The 12,989-nt window shown below is 34.5% G+C and overlaps 2 protein-coding genes across 2 annotated transcripts; one reads left to right on the plus strand and one right to left on the minus strand.

Annotated features, from left to right (window-relative positions):
* Positions 1 to 12: 12 nt before the first annotated feature.
* On the minus strand, positions 13 to 3,042 carry LOC138304666 (fibrinogen-like protein 1). Its single transcript, XM_069244857.1, has 5 exons — positions 2,575 to 3,042; positions 2,174 to 2,254; positions 1,479 to 1,793; positions 591 to 732; positions 13 to 265 (listed from the first exon to the last, which is right to left on the minus strand). Exons 1-5 carry the CDS (start codon positions 3,029 to 3,031, stop codon positions 94 to 96), a joined length of 1,167 nt encoding a protein of 388 aa, XP_069100958.1. The 5' UTR covers positions 3,032 to 3,042; the 3' UTR covers positions 13 to 93.
* Positions 3,043 to 6,344: 3,302 nt separating this feature from the next.
* On the plus strand, positions 6,345 to 11,179 carry LOC138336832 (uncharacterized). The gene is made up of 6 exons (XM_069286424.1): positions 6,345 to 6,721; positions 7,792 to 7,984; positions 9,094 to 9,224; positions 9,584 to 9,725; positions 10,185 to 10,405; positions 10,865 to 11,179. The coding sequence occupies exons 1-5, from the start codon at positions 6,664 to 6,666 to the stop codon at positions 10,366 to 10,368; spliced, it is 708 nt and encodes a 235-aa protein (XP_069142525.1). The 5' UTR covers positions 6,345 to 6,663; the 3' UTR covers positions 10,369 to 10,405; positions 10,865 to 11,179.
* Positions 11,180 to 12,989: the final 1,810 nt, after the last annotated feature.

Raw genomic sequence — 12,989 nt, forward strand, 5'->3', positions numbered from 1 at the left:
TAACTGTGAAACTGCGATTTACAAATTTTATTCCAAAGTCAATGAAGTAAACAAATATTGGATCCTTATATTAAGGTGTCCAATTGACATGTATTAGATAAAATTTTGTGGTCTAATTTTCATTTCGGCGTATTTAAATGAATACTGGTGCTTTCTCCATGGGTACCATTCAATACCAGTCCCTTCTAATGATGGTTGCCCCCAAGATTCGCCATATATATGGTTCCCGCTCGGCTGGGACAAGTAGGGTCCATTTAAGTTAGAGCTGTAATGTTTAATAATACGGACAAACAAAACGTATTCTGTGGCACCAGGTGTTTCGAGATATTAAGCACTATCTAACTCCTATACAACAACCGATAAACATTCGTACCGTAAGGTCGAATCCAGGTCAAATTGGATCATAGAGAAAGCGATTTGCCATTATTACTATTTTCTACTTTATTTAAACTTACACTTTATATCTCAAAATAAGATTTTTAGCGCAGACTACATAACAAATAGATATAGTTTACCTATGTAATCTACTCTAGAAAACAAGTGTTCACAGTAGACTTACATGCTGATATGACTTCGTTTGAATCACTTACCTATAACAGCTATTGAACCACCAGCCGGATTTAAGCAGGCGGGCACAGTGCTGGAAATTACGGTCATTGTCACGATCCGGAGTACTGAACTTCAACCCACTATGGCTAAGCATGTAGGAGTCAGGGTAGTGGAAAGAATCTCCTGTGAACCCAACATAAACATGATACATCAACTATAAAGTAAAACATGTCATATCCTAGGGTGTGTATTACAAGTTGTTGTTTATAATACAGAAACAATAAACACGATTTTTTTTTTTTTTTTGTTATTTATTTATTTTTTTTTTTATTATTATTATTTTTTTATTATTATTTTTTTTTTGTATTCAGCTTTTTGAAATAATATCGTATTTACATTGGTTAAAATGACAACACTTAATATCCAATAATTATATAGACGTATTAGCTAAGTAGAATCTATTATGAGGTTAAGACAATAAAGATATCGTTTTCCTTTATTCCTCTCTATCATCAGTAACAAAATGCTGACTAAGAAACGCTTAGTTCAGTGAAAGCATTTAGATATTAGCAAGAACTATTTCTAGAATTATTTTACAGAAATAGACCCTAAGAACGTATTTGAGTAACTCAACGAGGTAAAAATAGCAGAACATCTTTCGAAAAAGTCATTTTGAGTTTTTTCATCGTTTTTTCAAATGGCCTGCGATGGGACAAATCGTTTGTTAACAAAGTAATACGGAAAATAATATCTATATTAGGTCACTAATTAATTAACTGTGTAACTATAATAGTATTTCTGTTTAGGAATATGGACTGAGTTACCATCACCACCTGAAAACTGCTTCATTTAGACTTTGAAGCCACGATCCAGAGATGAAACCACTTGGCTATCATGCTGTTCTGAACATGACACAAAATAAGACTTACCAGCAGTTCCGGTGTATTTCCCAACACTCAGCTGGTACCAGCTTGATTCACTGCTGATGTAGAAGTTCTGATACTCAGCCCATTTATGTACGCCTTGCCAATCTCCTATGGTAATATGAAGAACTGAAGGACCACGGCTGGTTAAGGTATATAAAAGGTCATTTCCTATCCAGAAATTCCTTGTTATATTTCCAAATCCACTTTTATAGTCGTTCCAGTTTCTTTCGAAGTTCTCTGTCCCGTCAACGCGTCTTTGTATTGTTGTCCAACCACCGCCATCTTGTTCTAGGTCACAGTACACTTCGTACGTTCTCACTGAAAATGGTATTTTTATTATTACAAATTCTAAAGGCAATATGAAATACTATGATTATCTTTCATTTACATTTAACAAGTAGGATTGGTGGTCATTTTGATCATAAATATTATTTGAAGGCAAGTTATTGATGATAAATGTTATTGACTACTTTAATTCTAAAATCACCTACAATGCCAATGTTTTATTCATACGATTTGGATATACCCACATGTGTGCGACATGAAGGTATTACATTGACATTTCAGCCAAATGTCTGAAAATCATAAAAAAATACAGTTGGTTACATTAACTTAGAAATAACACGATCTCGTTTATCAAATCAAATAAACATGGCCACATGGAGAGCACACAGTGAGTTTTTATTTAAATTGGGTACCTCCACCTTCAGGATGTATCGTGTAAAGTCCACTGTGTGTTGATCCCATCCTCTGTGCATCGGCACAGTCCTTAGGTGTCACTAAAATATATATAGGGGAAAACAACATGTAAAAGAAATGCTTTCTAAAGCATGATGATATGAAAGTTTACGGAATAAGGAATACATTCTGATGAGCCGTCTAGATACGGTGAAAATTTTCTTTATTTTACATATTATTTTTCGTCCACAAGAAACATTTTATTAATAACCATTATATATATTACTATGTGTATTGATATAGAGACTCTTTACAGAAAAAGGATGAAGAGACAAGGTGCTCCGGAAGAGTAAACGTCCTCCGCTTTATCGTAATACTATTGTAAGTAAATTTCATCGATATGAAGTATACTGCCGTATACCTTTCGGAGTTGTGGTTGCAGTTATTTTGGTCACCATACTGCTGCTTGATGATGACACTGGTGTATTGGAGGTATACGGTATTGTCGATGTTGTAGCGGTCATTTGAGTCTGTCCGCCAATGGTCTGTTGACCAGCAGCTACAGTAGCTGTCTGTTCCAAAGCTTCCAGCCGAGCCGTTAGATTCACCACCACCTCCTTCAGTAAGTCGTTTTCGTGTTTCACTTCTTGGTAGTTTTCTTGTGCAGTGGCACAACACTTTGTCAAATTCATCACTGTTTGTTCCATTGCAGTAAGCCTGGTTTCATGGCTGTCCAGTTCCTGGTATAAATGTACTTGACCATCACAATGGGGTAGACACACCAGTAGAATGGTCATCGTGACAATACTGGTCATTGTTATACTATTTATGAAGTAAGATTTTGACATGATCTGGTGAAAACAATCCTTGTCTTCCATATCAATTTTTGAAACTCCGTCCAGAATTTGTCTTGTCCACGTGCTGTGGGAGATACATGTACGCAAGTATCACAAATAACTTTTTCAAATTCTTAGCTTGATATCAACAACGAAATTGAACTGGTATCTAAATAAAACGTCTGATTGTGTGTGGTTGTTGTCTCAGTATTTGACACAAATTCAATTGAAAAAGGAAATGTTTTAATGAATTCTTCCAGCCGCATAAAGCTGACAATGCTCTTCCACTACAGTACAATTTACATAATAAGATAAGAACTACAATGGTATATATCTGACAAACTCTATTTAGGTCAGTAATATGTCCGAAATAGATAAATTTATCCTGGGAAATCCAACCACTTTGATTGAACGCTGCAATTTGTTTAAGACAGATAAGTCAACCTTAAATGTCACGTAAACGTAAAATATCAAAGTGGCAATATCATATTTTCTCAAAATGTCTTATGAATTAGGTATCGTGTACCACATTTGAGTAGTAGTAATAATGAATGGTTAGTGGTACAATTACGCTTGTGCAATCAATGATTTGAGAAATCAAAAAGCACGCTGTCAAATTGAAATAAAAGATTTTTAGATTTTAACAGCTGCTTAAAGCTGACAATGCAGGTTGACATATGTTGATTTAACATGACGATATTTTAGTTGTATTATTAGATGTAAAGTAGTAGGAGTGATAGCATCGACCACACAAATACCACTTACGACTCTTTGAAAAATTATATTTAACTCTAGATTTGGTCATCATTTTTATAAGAATGTAGCAGTTATGCTAGGTATTCACCCATAGGTTGAAACGTATGGTCTCTAGATTCAAACATGTCGCAGTGTACAAAATTATAAAAAAAACTAAACTTATATATAACATGCAATAATGATAACGTTTTAGAAGCAGGTGACAAGTAAACTGATGTTTGCCATTGTAAAATATCCCACTGCAAGAGACGTTCTAGATAAGTGTGGACAACTTCAATACTCGAGTAACTAAATCAATATGTGGAGGACATAATTAGTCCTATATATTATGTAATACTAAAAATAAAAAAAAAAAAAAAAAAATGGAGTGAAAAAAACTAAGATTAAAATTTATGTATCAGTATAATAGGAGCTGCCGTGACATGCTAATCAAATAAAATGGCCGATAATATCATACAGTGATGGTAGTTATGATAAATGGCACAACAAATACGTGTAAGTGTATGGAGATGAATAAATGCGTTTCGGATGGATAAAGTGTGTGGCGGTCGTCTATAATATGACGTGCGGTATGTATAATCTGAGAATGGCAAAGAAGACAATTTGATGGATATGCATGTTCATTTGATATTATTTAACAACTTTGATACTCCATCGCCTGTATTGAACTTTTTCGAAGACTTCTTGTAGCAGCACAACTATCCAAACCCGCATTAACCAGGTAAGATAAAGCAGAATAATATAGCTACATCTTGCAGATTCTTTATTTCTTCTGTGTCTTTATTGCAGTTCATTGAAATTACAACCTAGGCTGACCAAAAAATGTCGTGTCAGAGAGATTAAGATGTTCCGATATATTACCCTAGTCCTCCAATTCTGGGTCGCTAGTTCGAATCTCATATGGAGAAGTTGCGCTAGCGCTGGTCTGGGACTTTTACTCATCAACCATCTAAACTTGATACGTTCTAAACTAAGTGTCTGGTCATCCTTTTGGTACCATTCAAGGTAAAATGGGTCAAAAAGGCGAAAAACATTTAAACGAATTCTTCTCAATGACCGAAAGGCGTAGGGTACTTTGTCTTAACAATCAGAAGACCGTTAAGGCACATTGGACCTTTTGCTTTACATCTTAGAATGGGTCACATATGTGATTCTTTATTTTTGCACATTTTTCTTTGTAGAAAAAACTATTTTTTAGGCTTTGTTCATGTGAAAACACTAAGAACGTTCAGTCGAAAAAATAAAACAACAATTTCTGTTGCAATTACATGGAGGTTATGACCAATCCTACGTGATCCATTTGTTTTACTTAAATTTATCAGATGGATGTGTCGTTGACGAAATAGAGGACGGGTCCTCTTCCGAAACTCATGGTGCTTGATATGTAAAAAAATGTTTTGTTAACATTTTACCTTCATTTAATCGATATACAATTTGTATTACAGTTTTGTGATTTTGTCAAAATATGTTACATTCATGAAGACAAAACGCGAGAATACAAAGAGCATCAATTTGGATCATTTTACGGCCACTCGGTGATAAGCAAAATATTTTGCATGAAGATATCATATTCTAAGGTGGTCAGAACACCCGCTGTTTTCTGGACTCAGAGGTCGACGATCGAAACAAATTAGGTATTGAAGTAAAATTATATTTTTGTAGTTTCTGCTTGCTAGATTTATGAATTTCAGTTAAAAATAAGCTAAAAGATGAATGGAAATATAATAATATCACCAAAGGATACTATTTTGCAAAATTCTAAATTCTAGACGTCATTCTGATGCCCTATTTTTTTGTTGCTATTGACGGCAAAATCATCAAATTTCATATGTCATTTCTTTGGAAAGTGAAAGGAATGGTTCGATAATTGTTCTTAAATAGACTTTTATAAGAAATACAATTGATATGCCAATTACAGAAATTCAGTTTTCTATGGGAAACATAGGGACTACTCTACTTTCTTGATCAAAAGTAAGAGAGGTAAAATAGCTCTTAAATAAATAAATAAATGCAAATTTGGCTTTACACAGTGTAATGGACTGGATTTTATTTTTTGCATGCATCATAAAACTTTCTGGCAGACGACCGTGACCTAACTACGGACAACATTCATTTATTCATTGCGTAAAACAAGGCCTAATATCAGTAACCAAATATGTATTTGTAGCAAGTACACTTGTGAATGGTCCTCCATTTATTTTTTATTAAATCTAGACATCTGTCTGAGAGAGATGTTTACAAGACTACATGTGGACCATCTACAAGCTATGATAAAACCTATTAACGTCAGAGATACATCATGCTTGACCTCTGTCATATATTGAATTTCTATGATTGTCAGATACCAATTATGCATTTATGTTACTGACGTTCAAATGACCAAATCGCTCTTATTCAGCATACTTTCATTCATTTGAGAACCCAAAGTTTTGCCTTCAGCGACATTTCACAGATAATTGTTTCATTTTATGTATCGTTTCGTCAACATTTTCAAGTTTGATATTATTAAATTTGCTGTGTATTGTTATTGATGATTTAAAATGCAATGATACACATAAGGTCGCTTAAGAGAGCAAGCTGAAAGGGTAGGGATGACTATGTTGTCTGCATGATAGTCATCATAAAGAAATGACTGTCCTCGTTAAAACCCAATAGGGAATTCGAACCAGTAATCACTGGTAGATAGACAGCCAACCCGTCTGCATTTGACGTAGAGCGCTTGTGTTAAGGACGCAGATCGACAAATGCCATTCCGGAGATAGTATATAAATCATCTGGAAAACATATTTGTCTCCATACTAAACAGTGTTTCTCAGTATATCAGAAGTATTTCTCAATATTCAAGGACTTTAGTGACTAGTCCGATTACTGTTTTATTGATTGGTTAATTTCGGAGATCTCTTAACTAATCTCTGAAAATGAACAGTATATACCTCCTGACTTTGGCGGTTTGTGTGGTGGGATGTTGGGCTACAGGTAAGTTAAGAGAGTTTGACCTTCTTATAATTATAAAGATTAATTCAAATTTCAAAAATGATAACTTTTTTAGTTGAATTTTCAAAAGATTTGCATTTACAGTAACGATAAGTAAAATTTTGTCTTTTAGCTCACCTAGGCCTCTGAGCTTATGTCATGGCGCGGCGTCCGTTGTCCGTCCGTCCTTTAAATCGCTGCTAGTCATAGAGTTCTACATTGATTGTAAATTTTTGCTATTGCCCCCACCCACCCCCCGTAGAGGGGGCAGGAGGGGCGGGGCCCAATAGTGAAAATAGAGATAAGTTCTTTAATCCCTACTAATCATAGATGTTTACATGGATTGTAACAAAATTTGGCCACAAACATCCTTAGGAGAAGGGGAACAAAGTTTGTATAAATTTTGGCCCTGATCCCCCGGGGGAAGGAGGGTCGGGCCCAATAGTGGAAATAGAGGTACATTCTTTAAATTGCTACTTGTCATAGAGTTCTGCATAGATTATAAACCAAATTTGGCCAGAACCATCTATGGGGAAGGGGAACAGAATTGATGTGATATTTTTTTGGCTCTGACCACCTGAGCAGACGAGTGGGGCCCAATAGTGAATTAAATGTAAATATTTAGATTCCTTCAGAAAAAACAAATGAACCTTAATTTTATTCAGACTTTTTTCTAGGCATTACAAACCAGGCAGGCCTCTTGTTTTTATTTAAAGTGTTTTACATAAAGACACACTTGATCTTAAATATCAATCATGTTGGGAACAAAAAATTCTGAAACTGATAACTAGTGTCTACATGCGCTATTGATGCTTGAATACAGATAAAAATTATTCGTTAAGTTATAATAGCGAAACGGTTTTGATATGCTGCGAGTTGTAGTTCGTGAATAACTCATGAGTTATCACGAAAAAAAAAAGCGGTTTTGAGAATGAGAAGTTCTTAAGCTGATCATTTATTACAAGTACAGATGTACATATATGATGCAGACATTAGTTTACAAAAAAAAAACAAAACAACCGATAAGTTGCATCTTGAGGATAGACGGTAACTGATTTCTTTTGATCACTTAGAAAATCCATTATCCAAGCGATCCATGCTAAGAATGATACAGGGTCCCCCAGGGAGGAACTCCGGCAGACATCCAGGCCAGGACGACCGTTGTCTTATGGCAATGATGTGTCCCACCACGGAAATCCAGATTCCTATGGGAAACCTAGGAACTACTCTTCATTTCGAGTTACACCATTTAGAGTCGGTATGCAAGTAAGTAAATAACCTTTTTTCGTTGTGTTTTTTTTAATTATCGTACTAAAACTAAACTGAGCTAAATTAAATAGTTTTAAAGTATGTAAAATATTATATGCATATAACAATCAAAAATATTAAAATAGCTTTTCAAAACATTGGATGACAACATGTTGTACAGTATCCTAGCAGTTTCCTTTTATCGAGAGTAACCAACTAAATGATTTTACACAGACCATAGTGTTAAAGGTTGTTCAAGTTTTGTGATGTATTATTAAAACAGCTGAATATTTGTTAGCTACTGTGTTCTATAAATAATGTCCAGGTTCTTATATGACAACAGACAAAAAAAGTTTGGGTCCTTCTGCTCAAAGCTCAAACTCCAGCCAGGGTAGCCATTTTAAAATAAGGTGCATTTTGCATTAAATACTCCTGAAATTGTAATGTTTTGATCTTTTCATTATCAAAATGACATTTTGAACCTTAATTTCAATCTGAATTTCCAAATTAATATCATTGTGATCTAGGAATAATTACACAGGGGCCATTTCGAAGTGTTTTTTTTATTTAGTTGGTTGTTCCCTTTTCTGAACATTAAGTTTGTGTTTGGCATTATTTAGAAGGGTTTGAGACGGGATTTACTGTGTTATGTTTGTATGAATACGACGTAAGCGCGTTGATGTTTCAGTTTTGATAAATGTGATCGATTCGTCATGTGTTGTTCCATTTAGCGAACGCGTTCCAAGTTAACACAACCTGAGCGTTCCGCTAAATGGAATTTCGCTGATAAGATGTCGTGATATATTTATTTTATGACATAGTATAAACAATTGGTTGACCATGCTTTCGCAATTTTCTCCACAAAATTCCTTTATTTATCAAACTGTAAACCAATTTATCTTAAAATCCATCTACGCGAATACAAATTCAAAACAAATACTTTTCAATATGTTATAAGTGCTTCATACTGCAAACGTTAAAAGATGCTTATCACTCCGAAGTACGTGGTTCTGTTCTCCTTCCATGTTTTCATGAGGATCTTATCAATACAATGTGTTTATATCTTCACATATTTCATCGATTTTGTGATCGGGTTCGAATTTTTTTCTTGACTCTGCCTTTTTCAGCTACACCGCACAGTTCCTGGAGTGTTTTGACATGCTGTCTGCGTCCTTCACGTGTGGAGAGATGTCAAACTTAGTGGCTGATGTATTTCGTGTGTTACAGGATCGCATCTGTCAGCAGCCATGGCAACAAGGTAAAACTTCTTTAATTCTTTGTCTTCAGTTCAGTCCCGGAATTATTCTTCATTGTTACTGTTAACGTTTGTTTGTGATATTGGGCCATGTCTTGAGTAGTCCAAATGGAAAAGTTATCATTTCAAGCGTTTGAGGTATTGGTGCATAATAAGCGTAATTTGTTTTGATTGCAAACGACAAATATATCACTTCAGTTGTTCTTACTTCATCAATCCGATATACTACCGCATAATAATGTATATCAAGTGTACTAAAAATCGATAACACAAAATAATATGCAAACATATTAGAGCTTGATTTATTTCAAGCGTTTAACATCTTATTACAAATCTTGTACACGCAGCCTGTTTTGTTTTAGACGTTCTCTCATTGCTCCAGTGCGCCAACAACAAAGCCTTACAGGTGGTTGTATTCGGAGAGCTACAGAGATTGAGTGGTGTCGCCTCGGCTTATCATGAAATGGGATTGCCAATGTCCAAGCAAATGTCGAAACTTTGTCGGTATGTATCACTGAAAGAACACGGGGTTAGCAGAACTTTAGTCAAAGCTTTCTTGTCATAATATTCCCTTACCTATGTCTTTTATTGTAACTAAAGAAAATGGAATCTCTTAATTGTTTTTTCAATATAATAAAACACTGAATCAGGTAAAAGAGATTTGATATCATAGCATTTCAAAACATAAATCAGTACCACAAAACTATACCACAGTCATTGGACTCGTCCATTTATGTCTGTAGACTATATTGCATACCTAAGTACTAATTCTCTCATCTAGACCGCGTTATAGAATGAAGCCTTGCGGTAAAGTAGGGGAAGGGGCTGAAAGGCAATCTAATTTACCAATATCGTGATTTTTTATCATAAAGCACAAACTCTCAAATAGATTGAACGAACTACCAAAACAGCTTTGAATTTATTATTTGCAATTAGACATAAATTGTAATCCTTCCTTTATAGGAGGCAGTTCTCGTCCTTCAATGGAGTGATGAGCTATACGACCTCTCTCTGTGACGGCAATGTCTACAATACGGTCTGTGATATCCGTGCGAGACTCGACCCATACATGGACGCCATGTTGTCAATATTGAGCCCCAACACGGAATGTCCAAAAGAAACGTTTAGGTGTCAGAGGGGACTATAGACCTGTCAATCAAAATGGCGTGTGTAAGGAGCATGAGGTAAAGCCAGTTTTGTTCCACTGCGAACGTTTACGTTTAACTGCTATTTTATTACGGAATGTCATATACATAACATCTTTTGAGGACATATATTGGATATTTTTAGAACATATGATAAATTTTAAAGAAATATTTGATTCAATTGCATGACACTTTACATGTACATTCAATTTTTGACCTGTTTTCAAAAATTCCCAAGCTGCTTACCGTTTATATTATATCAAATATATGCACATTTGTACGAGTTAAAATAATAAAATTTCCATTTCTACCCATTGGCCTTTTGCCTCTAAAACTGCATGTGCCAAGAACAATTTAACAATGTTTTGAATAGCACACAATGTGCTATTGGTCTTTTTGATATCCTCATACAAAATAAGTGTATATCACGGATGAACCCCCAGAATGGCCCAAATCGCTTGCCTTCCTGTATGTAACTAAATTTTCTTAATATTTCAGAACACGAGATCACAAAGACAGCTTCCACTCACCTCATTTGAAGGTTTGATTGGTGTTACTGCCTGACATTTCACTCTCCGATGCCTAACGTTTGAGTAGCAGTACAGGAAGGATTTTCAAGAACGATGAACATTCACAGCAAAATAAGAACTTTTATAACATGATATTTACTTGTTTCTGAAATGAAAGCGTTTCAAGTCTTGAGAAATTATTATCTATATGTATATTAATCATATTTTCATTCCATAAATGGACATACTTTTCTGTAATGCTAAATTATAATAAAAAATAATTAAATACAGGTAATTAAATAAAAAAAAATAATAATCAATAGTGTTATATGCCTTATATATTTCAATTGTGGTTTTTTTAGATAACCTTTCTTCCGTGGTCCGTCCTTCCTTCTGTCCGTTTACTAAACTGTTACTGCTATTTCTCAGAAAGTACAGATGGGATATTTCCTAACTTTCATACATGAATCCAATCAAATAGAACTAACTCTGCTGAATAAAAATTGATGTTGATGTACATAATTTGGGCTGCATTTTAGAACTCTTTTTGCTACTCTACTCTCACTAAAACTTGTTAGCGATAATGTAGGTAAAATATAAGTATTACTGTTACACGTGACGTGAACTACACGTTTGCTCACTGATACAGCAGCAGTCGAAATAAAGTAGGAAAATAGGTTTGGAAACAGAAAGTCTGAAATATAAACCATCTGGACAAAATGAGGCCAACTTAACGAAAATAAGTTCAGGAAAACGCATTTTCCATACTCCATGGGTTACCATTACTGCCACAATATCCGTAATATCTACTCCTGGACTATGTCAGTAAAACCTTTCAAGTCAGTTTAAGAGAAAAATACTTAGCAACAGAAACTTAATTTTAAAAATACAGAGAACGACGCCTAACTGCAGCTGCAACTGTTCTGTTGATGATGTACATTTAAGGACCAAATTACCTGCTCATTCAGTTTTGCTATGAAATGTTCCAGAAATGGATATACAATGTACTTGAAAGTTCCAGAAATGATATAGGTGAATAAAACTCATTTCTGTACATGTGTTTTAACGTTAAGCTTAGTTATTTAGTTTCTCGATATCGCCGTTCGTTTATATATATATAATGATATGAAATATCGAGGATGGTGTAAATAGCACGAATGAAATATCGAGGATGGTGTAAATCAAAATAGTACAAAGTACATTCACACAAGTTAGCACAAATATCTGGCATCTCATTTTGTTTTACACAAAAGAAACCTTTCTTTGACATATACTTTCTTTCTTTATATAAGGTGACAGCTAGCTATGAATTTGGCAATGAAATCATTCTTCACTGTGATGTGATGTATTAAAATGGTTTAAGGCTAAAGGGATATGTATACTTTCTCTTCCAGTAAACTTTATCAGAGCTAAATGGCTGAATTGGTGTGTGCAATTACTCATGGCATACGAGTTTTCACTCCAGTGCATACTTTTTTATCCTAAGTAAGTAAAACATTTACACAAACATTGTTGTCGTATAATAACCAGAAATTTAAGACATAGATATACATTGATGAACTGGTATCATTATCAATAAAGAACCAGTAACAGTAATACACAAACTAAAGAGATTTTAAAGAATGCGATAAAAAGAAAACAGTAGGTTTGAACACCTAAACACTGTTTTGCCTTACATTGGCCCCGGTTTCATCTTTCAAAATTTGACCAAAAATGGTGCGAGAAAACTTAGTACTTTTACTTTGTCGCCATAGAAACCGTATACAATGTCCATTATCAATTCAATGAACAGATCTGGCTCACAAAATCGAATGCCTAAAACTAAACTTCTCTTTTTGAGACATCTGCTATGTCACACGATAGATTACTGTCGTTATATCTACGACGACTGTTACAATAAGCCTTGTAGTATGCAGGAAGGCTTTCATTGCCTGTATGGATTTCTTTATCCGTATACATTGAAAGTATAGCTTTTAAATGTATATCGAAGCTTACTTTTTTCAGTTTGTTGTCTTCTTAAGGACAAAACTAATCTTAATATGAATTATTTGTATTTCATCTTTAATATGGGTATCGCAATCTTGGGAATTAATATGAAATCCAAACACGTTTCA

Source organism: Argopecten irradians, chromosome 12 (genome assembly GCF_041381155.1).
Source record: "Argopecten irradians isolate NY chromosome 12, Ai_NY, whole genome shotgun sequence".
In the NCBI taxonomy this organism is placed as follows: domain Eukaryota; kingdom Metazoa; phylum Mollusca; class Bivalvia; order Pectinida; family Pectinidae; genus Argopecten; species Argopecten irradians.